At 37.6% G+C, this 22,271-nt stretch overlaps 1 protein-coding gene across 1 annotated transcript in view; it reads right to left on the reverse strand.

The window, feature by feature from the left end:
* Ppp1r1c (protein phosphatase 1, regulatory (inhibitor) subunit 1C) overlaps positions 1–21,978 on the reverse strand; it is a 121,328-nt gene extending 99,350 nt beyond the window's left edge. Inside the window, exons 1-2 of the mRNA XM_013515176.1 lie at positions 21,633–21,978; positions 19,982–20,042 (exon numbers count right to left, since the gene is read on the reverse strand). Coding sequence (XP_013370630.1) covers positions 19,982–20,042; positions 21,633–21,713 — 142 coding nt within the window. The 5' untranslated portion in view covers positions 21,714–21,978. The remainder of the gene's footprint in view (positions 1–19,981; positions 20,043–21,632) is intronic.
* Between the last annotated feature and the right edge of the window lie 293 nt (positions 21,979–22,271).

The following is a 22,271-nucleotide window of genomic DNA, read 5'->3' on the forward strand; positions in this document are numbered from 1 at the left end:
GCTTACTCTAAAAGGGTTCTAGTAAATTGAGTGGTAATACCAGTGGCTCCATTACTGAGGCATCACTTCCAGGAATATTATGAATATTTCATGTGGAATTAGAAGGAGTGCTGTGTTATCTACCATATCTGGAGTAATATGTTCCCTTCTCAACTCACCGCCCTCTCCCATTCTTTCCCAAACATGTTCCACCTTGTAAGGAAACCCCTCAGCATCTACATCGTTAATGCAGTCTTCTTTCTTATCATCACCTCGCCTTTCTCCATCCAATAAATTATCAAGTCCACTAACCCTCCCTGTCTGCAGCCTTTCTCCTTCTATCCATTCTTTACCTGCCAGAGACACACTTTTAGAATGAAATCTGAGCATGTGTGCCCTCTTGCTTACAGCTATTTCACGGTTGCTAAAGGGAACTCCTTAAAAATATTTACAATACCCTCCAGCCTGGCCCCAGCAGATTCCCAGCTTTTGCCTGGTGTCGCACGGTGCTTCCTCATATTGAGTTCTTTTCCTCCCTTCCTTCAGCCTGTAATCCTTTGTCAGGTGTCTGGGCCACGGCCCCTACTTTGCCTTTGTCTTGAAGAGGTTTCAGCATACACTTTTCTCCCATTTAGTCATCACTGACTGGGCCGTGTTCACTGTGTACTTGCACCGGAAATCCCACCACAGCTGATTGTAAATCCTTGCACTGAGCACACTGCCTGGCTCAAAGCAGATGTTTAATTATGATCTCGTGAAAGCAAAACACTGTGAGTGTCTCTAAGCAGCAGAATTGTGAGGTATCTGAACACATATAATTGAAAAGCTTTGTGTAACTGAAAATTAGAGGTAAGAGAGAGCTGAGAGCAACAGAGCTATGGGCCCCTAAAAGTAAGAAGGGCTGTCAGCTGGGAAGTGTAATACTTTGAGGAAGGCTTTCTTACTTAGCACTAAGGTCTATCTTTCTAACAACTAGAGCCACCTAGTCATAATCACAGCACTTCAAAAGAGTGAGTTCTCATCACTGAAATGGTCACGTGGAATCTGATGAATCATGAGTTGAAAATCCTAGAGAAAGTAATTCTGCATAGAATTTAAATAAAAAGAGAACTAGTGCTATGGCTTATACCAAGTTTACTGTATGCTTCCTTCGTTTGTAAAAAATAATAAGAAGAATCTTTTTCAAACAAAATCAAGGAGAACAGGATGGTTTTAGTGGAAGTCAGGGTGGCTATTTAACATTTTTTTCCAAGGTTAGTTTGTACAACGTCCAAATGGTATGTTTTAGTTTCTCTCAACTCTCTTTTTTCCCTCTACCTGTCCCCACCACACACACACACACACACACACATGCACACGCACACGCACACAGACATACACCAGATCTAATTTAACAAAAATTATAGCTGCTGACTACTTAGTTTTATTAGGTTAGAGCTGCTACAAGACTGATTTACATTCATGTACCTATGGTATAATTTTAAAAAGTTGGGGACTGACCCATCACAGAACTGTACTCTATTTTAGACCAGCACCACTGGAAAATATTTCTGGATATGTCCATGTCCAAAGCTACATGAAATAAAATGTACCTAATTACCTAAAAATGCAAATATTTTAGTAAAATAAGATAGTGGTTTCTAACCAGGAAAAACACAATTCTGTTCAAAGATTTAAGATAGGAATGGCTAGAGGACAAACAGTCAGACTGACCACAGATGTACATCTGGGACTGAGACTAGTTAGATAATGTGGCTTCATGCATGATTCCTTCAGACTTGGAAATTAAGCATTATTGGAGCAAAAAGTGAGCAAAGGCAATGAAATAGAGGAGCAGTGCTTGGAAAAGATGAGAAGAAGATTCATAGGCCAGATCTCAAATTGCAGATGCCATTTTATGATGTTTAAAATACTGACAAATCAGGGGCTGGGGGTTTATCTCAGCAGCACAGTATCTGCCTGGCAAGTGCGAGGTCGTGAGTTCGATTCCTGGTACTGGAAAAAAAAATACTGACAAATCATGTGGCTGCTGTCTAAGTCAGTGAGTCCTTTCCCCCAATATGCTGAAACGTTTTCAGATGCTATCAGCCACCCTCCATCCCCCAACTCCTCGAAAGACATTTCTTGTTATTTTCTTAACAATGGGAGAGAATAGAGATTAGTCCTATCCCCATGTGATAGTTGATGGCAGAGTTCTTTTTTGTTGTTGTTGTTGTTTGCCTTTTAAGCTTTAGCTTTTGTTTATTTTATTTATTTGGTCACCAGTCTTGGTGGTGTGGTTTAATAATTTATAGAAGAAATATGATGTACGCATCTCATAAAAAGTTTTAAATATATTTTTTCCTTCTATGAAATGTTGGATGGCTTTTTGTGAGGATGTTATAAAAATTTGTCATTTAGAATGGGAGGTTTTAAAGCATATAAATTAGTCTATGACATGAAGTATATTAATAAAGATCATCTTGAGAAGTGAGTTATAGGAGGACTTCCGGGAAGACGGTGGGGCGGTAAGCAGCAACAAATCAACCTCTCCAAGATCCGGCATCCAGACACTGGAAAATAACAACTTGGAGAAGAAAAGAAGGAGGGAGGTGCATCCCTGCGACCCAGAAAGGATCTGAAGGGAAAATTGGAGCCCACAGAGAAATTGAAGAGACAGACCGCAGTGCACAAAAAAGAAAAGGCAATCTGCACTTTCCGCCCAGCTGCTGGCTGGTGGCATGAGAAAGGAGGATTGAAAATTCAATAATACTTTGTTTTCAGTTCTTTGAAATACCATCTTGGTGCATCATCTTGGGCATACCCTTTCCTTTATTGAATATTTAACAAGATTATTAACAAAAAATCAAAAGTCCCATTATTCTTCAGTGAGCAAAGAGAATTGTGCTCGTTATCCCATAATAAATATTAATAAAAATATAAATTTAGTAATTTAATTAGAAATAATATTTTAAGTTGTTTTTATTTGTGTTTTGTTTTGTTTGTTATAGTTTGTATATATTTCTTAAAGAATAAGATTTGGAGGAGAAAACCATACTCTACTTTTCAAATTATCGTATGTCACAGTTTCAAGTTTACTTCACATCTAAGGGAATTATTTTCGCATAAAGAGTTTGATGCTAACGCCTTTCACATTTTTCACTGAAGTGAAATACAGACTTTTGGCTCTAATGATGAGGCAATTCTGAACTCTAGCTCCTACACAGAAAAATATGAAAAGGAAGATATTATCTTGATAGAAAGTAGGTTACAGTATGTCTGGGAAAAAAATGCCAAGGAGAATGTCAAACTAAATTAAAAATGAAGCGGGAGCTGTGCCTACAGTGAGCTCACTGGTATGCAGTAGAATAGCAATATGCCCACAATGATCGGCACATTAATAATTACCTAGCAATCGGGAAGACCTGGGACACAATCTTATCTGGCTCCATCACAAAGTAATACAGCAGCCAAAATGTTGTTAAATGAGGCTACAGATACACACATGCAAACACAAACACAACACACACATACACACACACACACACCCATGCATTGACTTGCAAGTAATTCACTGGGACCAGAGTGAGTTATTTCTGTGGTTTCCTTGTATACAAAAACAAGGAAAAGAATCCAAGGGAGGTACAAGATCAACCTAAAAAGATTTCTCTTACAATCATTAAGTTCTGCCTACAGAAAATCTTATGGATTTTTAGGTAAAGCTAATCAAATGGATTTTTAGGTAAAGCTGTATGATTTTAAATGTTTTTGAAATGGAATGGAATGTCTCATTTCCAGGGTTGACCACAGGGCAGCTGGTTATTGCCTATAGCTTATTTCCAACAAGGAAAAGGTTTAAGGAGAATTACTGGATAAAATATAATAAATATAATAAAATGAGAAAGAAAATCAAGTCAGTATTTCTCTGGTCGTATACGTAGCTAAGACAGGAAGAAAGTATATGATCATTTAGTGAGATAGAAACTGGTACTGGCTGATGATACTGAATTCCTGAGCCCCTGTATTAGCTTCTTTCTTGCACCTTATAAGAAAGCAGCAAAATGATCACATATTCCATCTTCCAGTGTCTCCATTTTATTGACACTTTAGAAGCTGTTTCAAATACCTTAAAAGAATAGACTTGGTTATCGTCAACCAATAACAAATGATGGAGGGGCTGTTTGGGGGAAAGGAACATTTCTTCACTGTTGGAAGACTGGTACAACCACTGTGGAAATCAGTGTGGAGCTACCTTAAGAAACTAGGATTAGAGGTCCCATTTAACCAAGCTATTCCCCTTCTTGGTATTTTTCCAGAACAACTGAAAACACCATACCACAGCAATATTTGTGCACCCATGTTTATAGCAGCACAATTTGTCATAGCTAAACAAACCAAATGCCCATCAACTGAGGAATGGATTTTTAAAAATGTGGTACTTTTATACAATGGGGTATTACTCAGCTATAAAGAAAAATAAATTTGAAGCTTTTATAGGAAAATGGATGCAACTAGAGACCCTACTCATAAGTGAAGTAAACCAGACTCACATAGGTAAATATTGTATTGTCTCCCTAGTGTAAGAAACTGAAAGAGTACGTAGATCCAAAGGTAATAGATATTGTGAAAGGGAAAGAAACTGCTCAAAAGGAAAGAACAGCTGAGATGGGGGACAGGAGAAAAGAAGGAAGGGAAAAATATATGTAAACAGAAGACAGCTAAGATAATTGTACTATTAATTTCTATTTGTTCATTGAAAGGAATAGTTAGTGCTTATACTGTTTGATCAATGCTGTATGCCTGCATTGGGTAATCTGAGCAACTACTTTGAATATAACAATATGCAATATAATAACCATTGTTAATTTCCTATCATCTTGTTTTGAAATTCTGTATCATTTTTATTGGGTTTTTTCTCCCTTTAAAATAAAAAAAAATTTATTCAGACTTCAAATTGTGCTCTAAAGTTCAAGAAGTTCTCAAGTCATCATAAAGCAAACTTGGCTGTGTATCTGTAGTTACTAACTACCTGTGGTCATTAACCCAAGGCATCTCTACTAAAACAACAAACAAACCAATTCAAGTCCGCTACTAATAAAACTCCTTCTTGCTAAGATGATCCGAAGGACTTTCTTCATCTAGTGTGCTGTACTTCAAAGGTCACTTTAAATTATGCTTATAGACACTTAAGTAGGATCTCACGATGATACAGTAGGTTATGTATCAGCTGTAGACATGGTAGAAGGTGGGGGCAAGAATAAGAATGAGTCTTCGGAAAGCATCAGGTTAATTTTAATGATCTGTTGTAGTCATTTGCCCTCTCCAGATCCTCCTAGTCATATTCTGCAGCTCTGTTATCCAGAGAGGACTTCACCAATGTCTAAAATACATTTAAGGACTTCATGACAATATCTTTCTTCTCCCTATCTGCATTAAAATTTCTTAACTATAATTCATTTCTTCAGGGCATTATTAGATGACAGGAAAACATGGGACAATCCATTGGAGAAAATATGTCAATGAATCCAGTCACTTGTTACTTCTACTGGTCTAAATGCTTCCAGCCAGTGTGATCCATAAGGTTTCATGGGAGGAAGGGAATTTGATCTGAGTCTGGTAGCATAAGACGGATGACAACAGATGGGAAGATGACATTTCAGTATATGCCCACATCAGTCTTGCTCTGGGTCAACTGGAAGCCAAAGGTAAACTCTTAGCTTTCCGATATTTAAGTAAAATAATAAATTTAAAATAAAATATATGTGTGCAAACAGATGAATAAATAAACAGGTCCAATTCTAAGAAAGGAATGAGATAAGATTCTTTTTTTCTTTTTGGTTGTCTGATTGTTTTCTTGGTTTTTTGGAGGATTTTTTGCTTATATAGTAAAATATCTAGTTTAACTTTAAAAGTCCTCTAAACTAGTAAACTTCAAAGAAAACAAAAATAAAAATATATAGGACTACCACTGCAAAAGAAATTTCTGTTAGAGTAAAGATAGATGTACATCATGAGGTATGATACTAAACAGAATCCCATGTGGCCAAGCTACAATGAGGAAATTGCTTATATTTGTTTCCATGAAGATGACAGTAATAAAATAACACGAGCATATGTGCTGTTACATATGCATAGAAAGAGGAATAGTATTAACAGTAATACTGAGGAACCCGTATTCCAGAAAAAGGAACAGTGTTAATACAGTGGAAAGTATGTTGCCTTGGATATACAGGCTATATTTAAAGTTCAGATACATTGACTTCCTAGCTTTTTTGACCTTAATCAGCCTTCTTCTAATCCTCTCTATAAAATGGAAGCTACCTTATTTCACAGTGATTGAAAAAATATAAGGCAAATAGGTTTATGAACTACAGAACTATTGAAAGTCAATTACATTACTATGAGTTCCTTTAAATTTGCCTTTAAACTTACATATTTTTCTTTTTAAATTATTTTATTTATTTACACCTAAGGCATTTTCTTTCTTTTCTATCTTAAATATTCTTCAAAATACATTTTGCCTATGTTCCTTCCTCTGAAATTGTCCACATAAATAAGACAGCTGATGTTTGCCTTGATCCCCATAATGACTGACCAAACACCCAGGCTGAAAATACCTACAGCTATCTCCAGGCCCTTCACTATGAAAATGTCCTTTACTGACTAACCGAAGCAAGAACTCTGGGTTATTCACCAAGTGAAATTACCTGTGGTAGAATTCGAGATGAGCCATTTTAGTTCAATCACTCACGCAGTTTGAATTCACAGAAATATGTTGGTAAATGGGTCTCTGGCCTTATTTCTTGACTACCTTTAATCATTAACGGCAAGTGGGCAGTACTTAGAATCTATGATGCTGAAAGAGTGAGCAATCCTTACAGTTCTTTGGGAAACAAAGCTGCCTGAGTCTGTTACTAGTTAATCTATAATTCTTTTCACATTGTCAACAATTCTTATCCATAGAAATCCTCAGGTGGCAAATGAACAAAGTTATTGCATGCTGCTTTGTGAGCCAAAAATTAAAAACAAAAAGAGAGGTAATAATAAACATAATTTAACATATTTTATTTCTCTGTCTGTTCATTTATTTTGTTTTATTCATCTCAGTTTTTGTGCAACGGTCAACAGTTTATGTAATAAAGATTCTATACACTGTAGAGGAGCTTGCTGACTTATTTAAAAGGAGAAAGAAAAATGAGGTTTAGATGATAAAACTATACAAGACCTGACTGCAATATGTGGTGAATGTTTTAAAAAATATTACATAAAAGACACATTGTCATTAATCCCCTTTGCTTCAAACACATTTATCCATTTTCTTGCCACTTTCTGAAGCAGTTCTGGAATCCTCTGTCAGGAGAGTCTTTATAAGATGTGATAAGAAAATACGGTGACTGCCCCTGCTGAGTGCCATCGAAAGAAAAGGCAGGCTCAGGAAATCATCACAGTGGGTCCTCATCCACCTTATCCACTGCATCTGATACCATGCAACTCTTGCTCTTCTCCAAAGCCAACAGGACTATGAAAGGACTTTGCCTCAATTCAGGAAACCGAGGCAGTCATGATAGCCCAACTAAAGACACTCACAAAAGAGGACTTCCAGAACTGCTTCCGAAAATAGCCAGAGCAATGGGATAAATATGTTCAAAGCAAGCAAAAATGTTTTGAGAGGGATTAATGGCAATATGTCTTTTACTGCAATAAATTTTTGCATTGGAACAATATTTTTATCATATCTTATATATGAGTTCTTCATGAGAAGATCCCATGTGCCATATCAAAAAAAAAGCTCTAACAGGTAAATTATAAAATAGAGCTCATGACAAATTAATTATGAAGGCAAAGTTGCTGTCAATCACTCATAATTGTACCTGCCAATAGTCTCTCACACACATAAACCAGAGCTGGTGTGAAAGAACAAGCATAGCCTCAATAATGTTGTTATCATACATCTTCTCTATTGATTCCAGCACCACAGTTCTGGAGAAACTGTGATCTGTACTTTCTAGAGGAAGAAACCAAGACCCGGGGATTCACAGTCATGCCATGATCTAAGTCCACATTCACAGATTCTAAGATATGCCTCTTTAAACTGCACAGAACCACTTCCTAGTGTCAACATTATGAAAACCTGGTTTGGAAGGTACTATATAAGTGCAGACACTTAAAACAAAAAAGGTTGTGGATCGAGCAGAAGCAATAAAAGTAGAGAGGGTCAGGTTCCTCCTGCAGAGTAGAGCTAGCAAAGAACACAGCAGTGATTTAGATAGCAAGGGAGAGGTAGAGAGGTCAGGAATGATTCCACAATTGTATGGTTCTGTGATCAGAAGAAATACTGGGGCAGATATGCAGTGTTTTCAAATCTTGGCTAGTCCTGGCTTATTTGTAAGTGAGGTCATTTGGTGGATGAGAATTTTATTACATGGATACATAATCTATATAGTGTTTTTCTTTGTTTGCCTTTGTTTTATTTTACATCAAACTGGGTACCTGACTTTTGGATACCTGTGTATATGTATTCATGCATATACAGTTTTGCCTATATGTTTCTAATGATCTGTTTTATCACCAAACGGGAAAGCATAAAATATTGTTCCATCATGGAGGAAGATTATTTTAAAATTGGATTCCAAAGTATTATTCTCATTCTTCCATTTTGTGAGTTTAATTCTATTTTTACAAGCAGGTGACTATGTATTTATATGTAAAGAGTGTGATTTTGAAAACTGTTTCACACAATAATGGAAAACTGCTCCCAGAGAATGCAGGAAAAAAAAGGGAGGGTGGGGGAGAAAGAGAAATTACAAAATTTTCTCTCTATTTTAGTTCACACAGTATTTTTCCCTCAAGATGACTGCTAAGGGCAAATAGTAATTTTATCCTAAGTAGTCACTATAGGTCCCTTCAATAATGCAGATTTTAGCAATTTATTTCACAAGTAGATTTGTTCAGCACTCGGATTATTGCTATATCAAAGTAAATGATATAAAATCACTGGACTACATTGACAGCACATATGGAACATTTCCCAGCTTGTGCTGGGATGCCCTGAAATCCTAGGAAGGACCTGAAAAGGCAGAGAGTGGAGAGGCAGATGGAGCATGCGGACTGGAGGTGAAGTCTGAGGTTCTTCATCTTCATGGCTGGGACTCAGCTGGGGACTCCCTTTCCCTCCACCAAGGATTTCACAGGCAACTCCTGAGTCCCAGCAAACTACTTTTCTAAGGGGTCAAGAACTACTGAGTTACCTCTGGAGAGAAATTCTTTCTTAGAAGTAACAGCAACAACTTTGAAAGGTAAGATTTCAAGATAGGCACCTGTAACCAGCTACTCAGGGAGAGGAAGTATGTAGATCACATGCCTGGGAAACTTAACAGAATTCTGATTCAAAATTAAAAAGAAAGAAAGAAAGAAAGCTGGGACTGTAGCTCCACTGTAGAGTGCTTTCCTTGCATGCCAAAGATCCTATGCTCAAATCCCAACAGTCCTTCCACCAAAATAAAGATTTTTTTAGGTGCTGTGGAAACTGATTTAAGATATTTTGCAGTGATATAGTTGGGACCACTTACAGGACAGAGGCAGGTGTGTTCCTGAGCCTTAATTCAGGACTGGTTTATACTCTTTCTGCCTTCTTTATTCTCCTGCAAAATCTTATCAATCTCAAAAATTTGCCTTTGCCATAGCATTTCGAAGATTAAACTAGATGAGAAAGTAAAACAGTTAGAGAGCATCACAGAGGGACAGAGAACAAATAACTCCTCTGGGCTCTTAACCTGCTACTCATCAAAAGCATGGTTTGTGTTTTTACTTCTGAGGCAGTCAGGGACTTACAAGCTGCTCCTGCTAAAATACAGTGACTCTTTACCTGGCCTAGGGTTGTCCAATAGTAACTAAAACTAGGAGCTTAATATTTCTTCCTTCAGTGTCTGTTGTTTTTATTACTTTAAAACTTCAAGCCCTACCCCTGCCCAGCTCTGCACGTAGACAGGTTGATCATTTAAGAAATATCTGTTTGAAAACTGGTAACTTGTGGTGTTCTAGCCCTAAATATATCTAACCTATCTCACTCTCCTTTAAGACTGGAGGCACCAAGATAAGAGATGTACAGGAACATTTAGTCACCACCTGTTACTCTCTGGAATCAGTGCCTAGAAGTCTACAGTTATGGCCTAAACCTGCAATCACCTTAGATTCTATCAGGGCCTCTGCAACACTGAGGCTGCTCCCTAAGCCTCTTATGGGATTTGGCCGGAAGGATCTCAAGCCAGAAGGACCTCTCCAGAGCTGCAATACCAGAATGGAGAGCATGACCAAGCCATCTCATGAACCCCATAAAAACTGGTCTCTTTCCTTGGTTAAGGGGGCAGCCTGGTCTTCTCTCCCAAAGCTGTGTCCCTTCAGCTTTTCTTCTCCTCAAGCTGGAGTCCCTTCCCAGTTTTCTCTTACTTTCTAGTTAAAGCCTTTGCCTGTAAATTCCTGCAGTGGTCCCAACTTTAACCTCCATCATCACTGAGACAAGGACCCATGCTAGCCCACAACACTAGCACCTCTGAAATCTTACTACTCCAGTGTCCCCATTTCTTAAATTGTTTGTTTATTTTTAACTTTCCTCTTTAAAAGACCCTGAAAGGCTTGAGGGAACTTTCATGCTCCAAATAGACTATAGCACCAACCACAACCTACTGTCCTCCTCCAGGCCCAGGCAACCCTCACGTCACCTGCCTGTGCAGTTTTCCAAGTAAGCCCCTGGTAAGCTCTGCTCCTGCAGAGTGTCTGGAAGTGTTGGATCACTACTTGGTGGAAGTCATGCCTAGACAAAGGTGGAGCAGGTACAGAAAAGTCTCACGTTGCTGCTGAACAACTCCAAAGAAAAGAAATTTGGAAATAACTCTTCTCTACAAATTACATGGACTTCATTATTTTCTCTCAGATGCTCACTAATTTACTGATGTGTTAATATGATCATCAGTAAGAAACAGTTAAAAGAGCTGTTAGCAACTTTTTCATTCTTAAATTTGAAACTGAGCATGCAGATAGACTACACAGATCTACTGAAGATGATGTCACCTGTATCTATGCAGAAAGAAAAAGTGCATCTATGTATTTAGTGGACTCAGGCTACCTTCTTCCTAATTACTATATTTAATGAAATATAGTGGTGATTTTAAAAATGCACTATGGAGCTACATGAGCCCAGCTTCCCAGCTTACAGCATCTTAGGATGAGCAATTTTCTTGGGGTAAGTTGGGCAGGAAGCAGCCATCAGAGATTAATACCCAACTTAAATGACTCTCAAGCCTCAACTCCTACCCTTTTTCTCTGAAAATAAGAGATTAAAAATGCCAGTCCAAATCACCTACCCTTGCCTTACTGCCATCATTATTCTCTTGCTTGGTGACTACTCTGCAAAGCGGGTAAAACAAAGATAGGCTGATTGGGGCTGGCGTTTTTATCTCTAGTTTTCAAGGCTGATTATTTTCTAGGTAGGTGAAATTTTTGAAAATTTTCTATTTTCTTATTTTAGGAAAACACGAATACTACTCAGATGCCTCCCCAAAATAAGAGTTGTCACTTAGAAAGCATCCACTCTGTATGCTGTACTTTACTTACATTAGGATCTAATCCTTAAAGAGTTCTGTGGTAGACTTTTCTGTACTGAAGTGAAATATGTTTGATATTTTTGCTATATACTATTGTATCTGTATCTTTTGCCATGTTTATTGATTTTACCATCAAAATACATATATATGTCTCATGTAAGTTTCTCCTTGAGGCTAGAAATGGGGACTTACCTATTTTATCCAAAATACTGTGGATAACAGTGTGGTTTAATCAGAGTAGATGTTATTTAAACCACAATGTTATTGTTATTCCAGATAAAATGATTGAATTTGAGGATTTTTAAAATTTATTTTAATTTAGTAGCTTATGGGCATTTAACAACTATTTTATTCATAGTTTGGAACAAATAGTAAAAATTTAGTGTTGACGTCATCCTTCAAAGCTAAAAGGCAGAAGACTGAAAAAGTCATACAAATGCTTTATAGCATAGTAAGCAAAATAAATAAGAATTCCTATGCTTTGGCCAGAATTAATTTTACCATTTTTTTTTAGCAGTTCAGATTTATGTTACTACAATTGCTTCCTGATTGATCCAGACACACTAGTCTTTCCTGTCTAGATCACACAGTCCTAGAAGACTTAGGAATAAGGACTCAGTAAATATTTACTCCATTCAGAGAAAAGAAGGAAGGAAAAAGAAAAAACTATACATATATATGAGATAGTTAAGATAGTTATACTACTAATTTCTCTTAGTTCATTGAAATCTTTGTGCTAATGTTATTTGGACAATTATATACCAATATCTTGTACTCTGAGTAACTAATTTAAAGATAACAATACACAACTTATTAACCATTGCTACCCTCATATTGCCTTGTTTTGAAAGTTTTGTTTCTTTTATCTTTAAAATTAAAACAAAACAAAAAAAAGATTTATTGTATTGAACTCAGTATGCCATATGTCTTGGTTACTTTTCTCTCCTTGCTGAGACAAAATACCTGATGCCCAGAATTAAGGAAGGAAAAGTTTATTTAGCTTATAGTTTGTGGAGGTTTCAGTCCATACTCATCTGGATCCAAGACAGGATGGCACAAGGCAGAGGGCAACAGTTCATGGCAGTGGAAGACAGCAAAAACAAGGGCAAAATGGGGGAGAAGGAGAAGGCAAGCCTTTTTCCCTCCTTTACTCTGTATGCAAACTACCCGCCCCAGGGTAGGTACAGTGCTCATACCCATAATCCCAGCACTGGACCATGAATCAATCATAAACTCTAGAATCCCACCCCATGACTGCATTAGGCTTTGTGGGGACATCCAGACACAAACTAACACCATATAAACCAACAAATAGTTTTTAAAAATGCAAGGTGGGAAGAGAGAATTAGAATAACTTAACTAAAAAAATACGTCAAATATGGAAAGCTTTTAAGATTTTAAGTGAGTCTGGTGCTATAACTTAAATAAGAGAAATTGGAGGAAAAGATGGAGGATGGTTTATGCAAATGAGCCAGTGTAGACTCTGTCTTGGAATTGGCAGAGGAGAACCACCTCAAAGAATCAAAGAAAGAGCACTGAGCCAGAAGATAGCACAGGGAAGCCATTTAAAAGGAAGCTAGAACAAGTGCAGTGAAATCAAAAGCGAGCAACCAAGTGTTTGATAGATGTCTCCAAATGATTTTTATACTTGATTTTCAACCTTTTTCTCTTTGAACATACTATTAAAATTATAATTTCATTTTCGGTCAAATACAAGTTTGACACAAATATGTCTTCTATTTCTTGCAATAGATTTTTTATAACTTCACAAACATCAGCAGCACCCTAACTTTAAGGAAAGTGCTAAACGACTCTTATTTCACCAAATTACATTTGCAAACAAGACACATTCAGTTGGACACATATTCCACAACATAGAACACATCACAACTCCACAACTGTATGAACTTCTTCTAATGTGCGAGGAAGCATTGTACACTGTTTTCCTTACCAAATATTCCTGTCTTTTGGAGACACTGTTTGCCACCGCCTAACACTGTCAAGATAGAAAAAGAGCAGCTCCATCTTCTAATGAAAATGCAGATTTGCAGAGAACTTTTCTGCTTTTCTCAGCAGGGGTATAATTAATCAGGCTGTCAGTATCTAATTGTAGGTAGTAGGCTGTGTGTGAGGAATTTTCTCAAATCTTTGTACTCTGATTAGAAAAGAATCTGAGCCTAGCGAGGTTAAATACACGCCCCAGTGCCTCACCACCTGTACCTGGAAAAGCTGAGATGCAATCTCAGGTGCTCTGTGATGCCACGGCCTCCCTACGTCACACAAAAGACCCTCACAGGAACTTTCATCTGCAGCATCCCCCACCGCAGTAGGAAAACAAGGCCAAAAAGATAAAGACAATGGACGCTACCACCATTCTGTCACATTTCACCAAACTACTTCTATTACTTAAAAATCCATAATAAAGGTGAGTGGTGTACGCCATTACTCAAAATGAGTAAAAGGCAGCATCCTACCAAAATAAAGAAGAAATATTTCAGTTTTGTGATTTTTTTTTCCTTTCATTTTTCTTTCAATTAGTTTGCAGGTGACACTGTAGCACACCTTGGCGTTGCTAAGAATCGGAACTTCACCTGAGTCAGTTGTTCTGACTGATCAGGCAATTTGGCTGCACAGACTGAGCAGTGCTGGGAAAATAAGTCCATCAGTTGTACAGCACGTGGGATCACTGCAAATGAGATGTGTCACTCGTCTTTGAATCATTCAACATGGTTTGGCATCCAATAACTCAGAAATAAAAGCTGAGGAGAAAAAATAGGCTTTTCTGACAATTCCTTAGACAGTAACACCAGATACCTCTTAAATGGTGTTCAAATATTGGACCTTTGTTATATACTGTAATCAGCAGTGATAAGGCAAAATAAACCCTGAGCAATCATGAAGGACTTTGGATCAGAACTTCCTATAGCCACATTCCCAAGAAGATGAGGAAACTAAAATGAAACAGAACCGTATGGACCATTGGCAGGTATGGCTTTTATTGTATGGTTGGTGATTTATTGGACGTCCTTGGACATCTGACAGGGTCTTACCCTTCCTGAAGGGTCCCTGGGCTACCCTCTGTGATCTCTGGAGCTCGTTCAGGGAATCCAGTTGACTTTTGACCATACAATCGTCCAAGCTCCATAAACAGTATCATTCATATGAATGTCTCTAACACTGGAAATACATTTCCACTTCTGCTTTGTTGAGCCTGTAAAGCTTCCCAATATTTTTTGTATGAGATTCATCAGAAATCATCAGAAATTTCTGGAGGTCTTTTGTCATTTGTCTTGTGAGTACAGTATTATCCTCTAGCCATCATCTAATGACTCAGGATTCTAATCTTGAGCTTTCAAAATCTCAGAGCCAGGTATGTTGGTACCTGCTTGTTATCCCAGCACTTGGGAGGCTGAGGCAGGAGGATCACTGCCAGTTTGAGAGCAGCTTGGGCTACATAGTGAGTTCCAGAGCAGCCTGATCCATATAGCAAGACCCACTCTCAAAACAAAAATTTCATTCATTATCTTAGTTTTTGAAAATCAAAATGTATGCCCCATTTAAAAAGGCAAAAGCTACATACAAAATGAGCTGTGGCTTCATTCTTAACTTTATTCACTCAAGTAGTTAAAGCTGTTGGGGATCCCAGTTTTTTCTAGTGACTGGGCCTGCTACCAAGTTGAAAGGAGATAGTGCGTTATTTAATTCATGAACCTCACATGTCTCATATTAACTGATTTTTAGGATCTGGAGAAATAAGAGAATTCACTTTTATTTTTGTTTCTCATTCCCAAGAATGTGTGAGGCTCCAAGTGTAAAACAAAAACCAAATCTTCCCCAAATCTGCCTGTGATATGAAATTTTTTAAATCTCCCTTCAAGTCATTTTACATTATGTTTCTTACCCCAATTTTAGGTGCACAGTAAGCTTGTGAGTGATGTCAGAACTCCTGGGTATACCTAATCTCCACTTAGCCCTGGCACTCTTAGTCTACTCATGTTTAAAAGACATCAGGCCCATTAAATATAATTATAACCATACTGCCTCTGCTTAACAGTAAGTAGAAAAGGATGGAGGCCACAAACTTTAATATTCAGAAGGCCTGGTCTAGGCAGGCTTTTTACTGGCAGACTTGTCCATTTCTGGCTCCAAAGACAGAGAGAAAGAATATTTAGATAGAGTACATTAAGGCCCTTAGCAAGACTGCAGATATTTCATACAGAAAAGAGAGTAATAAGCCATGCTTTCATGTATTTTAAGAGGTAAAAAGAGGACCTTTTGTTGAGGAGAATAAATGATCAGTTGTTGTAAAGTGGGGAGTTTTTACTTAAGTTTGGTATAAGAAGCTTTACTTTCTAACCTCTAAAATTATCAGTCCTGAAATTGAAAACCAGAGATAAGTATGGATTCTTTTCTGAGATTATGAAACAGAGCTAGTCTTGAGGACTTGGATTGGCTCATGTGTCTCATGAAGATGTGTGGTTTAACTAAGTATTTTCTACAGTTCTTTCCTAGCTCTAGATTCCTAATATTGTGTGCTAATCAGCTTTATATCACTATGACAAAACACCTGAGATAAAACAACTTACAAGGAGGAAAATAGATCATGGGTCACGGTCTCTGAAGTCACTGGATCCCCTTGCTTTGGGTCTGTAGAGAGGCAGAATATCATGATGGGGTTTGCTCAAGTACAGCCACCAAGAGCAAAGTCAGAGAAAGAAATCCATGCCCCAGAGTCACTTCCAGGCCATATCTCCCATGACACTTCCTGCCACTAGGCTCAGCCTCCCAAAAATCCAACACCTTCTAATGTCACCACAGCTGGCAACCAAGCCTTCAGCATGTGGACCTTTTGGGTGCATGTGAAATCCGAACCAAAGCCAAATACACAGTCTCCTCTTAAGTCAACTCAAAGACAGGTAATAATCAAGTAAATTGATAAATGAGATGGAATAAATTATGGAAAGCAAATTTGCCATTTACTGCTGCATAGAGGAGATTTACATCTAGGCACCCCTCCAGATAAAAGAGAGAAAGCACCACTTAACTACAGATCCTAAAAGCAAACATCAAGCAGCACAAGCAGGGACAATGACGTGCTACAGTAGAACTTCAGAGAGGTGACCGTAACCCGATAAGCTTCATCAGAAGGGGAACTGAAAACACAGAAGGCAAAGCAGTTTGCTGCAAAGTCACTCACTGCCAGCCCCAAAAAGCATCTGAAGAAACTGACATTTTTCTTTGGTGATTTTCCCATACCAGTGGTGATAAACCTATGGCGCTCACGTTATTGTGTTTTTCTTTTAAGACACAGGATGGTAATGTATGAGCTGTGTTTTCTAAACTAAAATCTCAGTATTCAGGTTTAATTGCAGCGTTGGCACTTTGCGATAAATAAGTAGGTTTCGGGTTGCAGTTTGGGTGTTGGTCTCTAAAAGGTTTGCTACCACTACCCCAAATCTCAGGCTTCCTGGATCTTTCTACTTTCACGTGGTTGTTCAGACATACTCCTAGAAGCAAATACTTCCTGGCTGCCCTTTTCATCATAGAGATATACTGTATACTCTTAGAATTTTCCAGGACTGATGCCTTTAATTCAAAATTTTAGTCCTTTTTCTCAGTGTTTTGAGTTAAATTAATTTACTAATCAATATCAGAGGATGGTATATCCTTACAACTTATGCATCTTTTCCCAAAGTGCTTCAGGGGAGGAGAATTTGAAGTCATTTATTAGAAAGGACATTTTGTTGCCCTTGGAATCCAATCAGTCATGTGTCTGCCTCATCAGTAAGTTTAAAAAATACACATGTTCAAATAGCTTTCTAGTCTCCCATCTACTACATATGAATAGAATATGTATGTAGGTCTAAATATTAAATTAAATCACTCTTTTATACTCTTTTATAATTGACTGTTTTACTATATTTGAGATCCAGAAGAAACTATTGCTTCAAAATAGTCATGTAACCCTTGTGAGGCCTTTTATTATTGTTTAGATAATATTTGGAACAAAAAGAATTACTGAATAAGGCAGAAATATTCAATATAGATACACTTATAAAGACTTCATTCTTCTTGTTCTAATATATCTTAACTCTTAAATATCACATGCAAAAGTCTTCTAAAAAATCAGCAAATGACACCTAATGGTTATATTTCACAGTTTTTAAGGTGAATTCGTGTTAACTCTTTTGACGATTGTAATAGCTCTGTAAGGAAGAACGGATATTATAATCCCTCTGTTATACATGAGAAAGGACCACAGACTATTGAAGACCACCACACAAATCTCATTTGGTTCATTGTTCTTTGGCTGCTGTTTGTCTTTGTGACCTTCAGAGTTATCTCCCCCGAACCATAGCCTTTTCCCTGGGAAAACTATAAGCTTTAAGGATTTTTTGCTGCAAGAATCCATCATTAGTCTAGAAGTTCTGGTTCCCATACACACTGATACGAGCACTGTATATAGCCACAGCCTGTTCAGCCCCTTATCCATAAGGGAAGATAACCATGCAAGGGGATGATATTACTAAGATAATGTAGCTCTGTGAGATGCTACATGCATCTAATATCACTCTGGTGGGGTTTATAACACAGACAGAAGGAAGAGGTCAGTTGAGAAAATAAGGTAATGCCATTTAGTGATTGGGAGGTCTGGTAAGAAACATATCACTAGAGAACACGCTATCTCTTTCTCTGGGTTATGTAAATATAATCCTTAATCTATTATGTGGTCCAGACAAAGGATTTATTTAAACTTTGGTTTGCTTACTCATAGGGATTGAATGTCCATACGGAGCCATAACCATGTAATAGAAGCTCAAATGTTCAGGGCATGTGTCAGGCTGCTGGAAAAGCTTGGGCTTCAGTATTAGATTTATCTGAGTTTGGCTTTGGAATTCATCAGTTCTCAAGTAATAATTTCACAAAAGTCACTTCAGCTCTTGGATACAGACTCTCCTCATCTGTAAAATGACATGTATTTCATGCTCAAGAAACAATAGCTACTATTTCAGGTGTCCAAGTGAGAGTGATGTACGGGAATGAAAGCCACTTAAATGAAGGCTCCTTGCGTGAACTCGACATGGACGAATAAGAGAGGCCTGTGAACTCAGGAAGCTGCTCCCTTGTAGTGTTCAAGGTACTAAAATCGGGCTGCAGCATCCTTTGAACAAGGGGATAAATGAGTTCCAGGACACGGTAGAGAGGTTTGCCACGGTGAGTAAGGCAGTAGTGGAAAATTACTGTAAAATTACCGCAAAACAGAGAAGATCTAGTCATTGTGTTTGCTTACTTGAATTTATTTGTAAACTGTAAGTACATACCATTTGAAACCCCTAGCCAACCAAACATATGCTTATTAATTGACATAATATACTTGAAGATAGTTTGAAAATACTATGGCCTTTTAAATGTAAAATATCAAATTCTGATTGTGTTTTCAGCAGGAATAAATAGCTTAATTGTCTCCCATCAGCTGCAAATTCTCCTGTGTTTCTTTCAATAATGAATATTCTCTGAGCAGGTTCTTTTCTTTTCATGTATTTCTCTAGTTAGAATCCAGAAGTCAAGGACTGTTTTACCCTGGCGTTCTTAAAACAGGTCATTTTCTACAACCTATAATTAGATGTATTATGTTTCCTCTATTCAAACTCTTTTTGTCCTCCCTTGTTGTTTATACCTGCAAAATACCTGACACCAAGTTCTGCCTGGTTACAAATTCATGCCTTGACCTTTCCTGTCCCATTTATATTTCTAGAAGCAGCATTTAAATGCCAGACTAAGTCACCCCACTCAGTAAGTAAATAATGCTTGTGTATTGCAAATCATAGTTCTTCATCAGGAATAATAATGAAGTTTTGCTTTTAACAGGAAATGGAGAATAAAACCTCAACAAATGGATGCAGCCATTCAGAATGGCTCTCAAATGGGCAGTGCTGAAAATTGATCTGGTTTCTTGTCAATTGCATTATTCAGAGATGACATCAGCAGTAAAGCTCTAGCCTCTGCTGGTTTATTGCCCACCCCATGACATAAATAAAAAATCTACTCTCTAAAAAAAAAAACAAAAAGCATCTCTAGGACTGTAATTCGAGCATGGAAACATAATTAAACAACTTTTTAGTAGACTCATTAATAAGCACTGAACCAGATATCATGCAAACACTTGAACACATGACAACCGGTGCTAACAAAACATTTCCCAGCATACCGTTACCCGTGTCACTCTTACAGAAAAGCAGGGTGTTGCATGAGAGAGCCCCTATATTATTTGTTTCTGACTTTGTTTATGATCCATGTTACCAGTTGTTAGAGTACTGCTGACTAAAATTCAGAACTGAAACCTTCCGGCAATGACATACTGTTCGATGGTTTTGAAACCATCCTATTCTGTCCCATCAATCTAAGGACACCACGCTCTTTACCTGGGGGATTATGTTCATTGAGAATCACAAGTGACGCTGGCGTAGGTCTTCTTTTCCTGATCTGTGAACAACAAAGGCCCAGCTAATGTCAGCGACAATCGTACACGGCCTTGATGACAGCTTGCAAAGCAAATACCTTCTCATTTTTTTTCCAACATGCAAAAGTAAATTCCTGGAGAACACACAATATGTCCTTGCCGATTATTGTTAAGAATAAAAAGGCAGACAGTGGCATTGTCAAATATTCCTCTTGCCTTCTTTGATCACAAAATGACATAGCCACAGAAAAGAAATCATTGTATATAATCAAGTGATGCAACTAAAAATTAATATATAGTAAAAATACAGGGATGACTTGCCCATTTTAATGGCTCTCTTGGAACATCATGATACTGGTGATGCTTTTAAGATCCATTATCCTTATCTCTAAATGGGTAAGAGGAACTTGCAAACCTCCAACTTCTAGTATATGTCATCCTCAAATTAGTAGCATGAGAGTTAAATTTCAATTAATATTAGCTTTTAGGTTCTAGTATAAAATTTAGAGCACATATCAGTAAGAATGCATAGGAATCGTATAACAATAGGTAATGTATTTTAAAGTAAGAGGTTTTGTGGTTTTTTTTCTTCTTTAAAAGTTATATAAACTTATTAGATTCAAATCTCTTGCTTCAGATATCCATTATTTTGTTAATATGTTCACTTATAATTAAATCCCTAAAGTATGTGTCAATAGGGCAAAGGCTAAAATGTACCAATGATATCTTGTCCAAGACAGAGGCAATGCTGCTCTTTCAGCAGAGACGAATGTTCAAGGTTGTATTTATCTGGCCTGAGTCTAGGTGCGTCTACTTCAGATCGTCCAAACATCTTATAAAGTAAAGGGTCTCAAATTCAATTACTATTTTAAAAACTTTGTATCAATATTTGGAAAAGGATTCAGGAATAATTTTGGCTTAAGAAATTAATGACTTGGGTTGGTGTTCCCATGAATTCCTTTCCTTCTGGTTCCCTGTAGAATACATTTGCAGTTTTATCACAATTGATCATTTAAGTGGTACCATTGCACTGAATCTAAGAAATCTAAAAATGAAAGGTGATACAGATGCAAGCAATATTAGACACTAAAGAGGAATCTAACTAATGTTGAAATATTATGTATACTGTCCAAATAAACAGCTTTTAAAATTATACATATACTTTCAAATCCTATCTATTAAAGATTACATATATAATTACTGTTTGGGGTATACAGTGAAAGCTATATTAACATATGAAGCCTATAATCTGAAATTATTTGGGGATCTAATGTTTTCATGGCTATATCATTCTTTTTATTTATTAATTAATTAAATAAAATGTTGCTAATTTTGAGATTGCTTTTAAACTTGCTCTAGGTGTTGAACCTGTTGTTTTAACAAAAGCAAACATTTATAGATCCAATTTGGGGTACTAAAATCCACTGTTCCTAATGAATGCTAATTTTCTATGAAACATTGCATTTTAGCCAAAAGTTTCCCACCGTAAACAAAATCCACATTGGAAGCCAACTTATTTCTCATTCACATATCCTGAAAGTTCCAAAGTTAGGCCAGAAAACAGGTTCCTATCACCTGGCATACAGGAATTTCCCCCATGCAATTCTACTTACCTGCTCTGCCGCCTCCGGTGCAATCTGACTCTGGAATAAGGGTACAGCAAACTGTATCTTTTTGGGGCTGTTGGGCTCCATAATAATGACGAGAATTAGTCAAAGGTGGAAAAAGCTCAGAAAGCCTAACCCCAAGTGGTGTCCTTGACGTTCCTTGTGCTCACGCCACCACGCCACACACAGTGCTTTGTAAGAAACAGCTGTAATTCCAGACTGAGCAAGGGAAGGCGCCGAGGTTTGAGTAACTCCCTTCTTCAACATCCACAGCGACGCCTGGCTCGCCTGTTCCCCCACCAGTCCTTTGGATCCTCTCAGCACAATACGGAGAGGAACAATAAGCTAATTGTGTGCCTCTTCACTAATACACATGCCAAGCATTCACTCAGCAGCTAATTGAAAATGCAATGCTAGCCTTGAAGGACCTGCTGCCCTGGGATTTGAAATAAAGGCTCTATCCACTGCACATTACTAACTGGCTGCTCAAAAATGCAGTGCAAGCTCCCTCTGAGGATTGCAGGGATGAAGATTCATTATTGATGAACAGACAGCAGGAAGTTTTTAGAGTTGGGGGAGGGTTTGGGTGTACAATTATTTTATTTCTCTTCTAGTAACTTATAAGTCAGATGCCCTTGCTAGTTC

This window comes from Chinchilla lanigera, unplaced genomic scaffold (assembly GCF_000276665.1).
Source record: "Chinchilla lanigera isolate Chin_1 unplaced genomic scaffold, ChiLan1.0 scaffold00002, whole genome shotgun sequence".
NCBI lineage: Eukaryota > Metazoa > Chordata > Mammalia > Rodentia > Chinchillidae > Chinchilla > Chinchilla lanigera.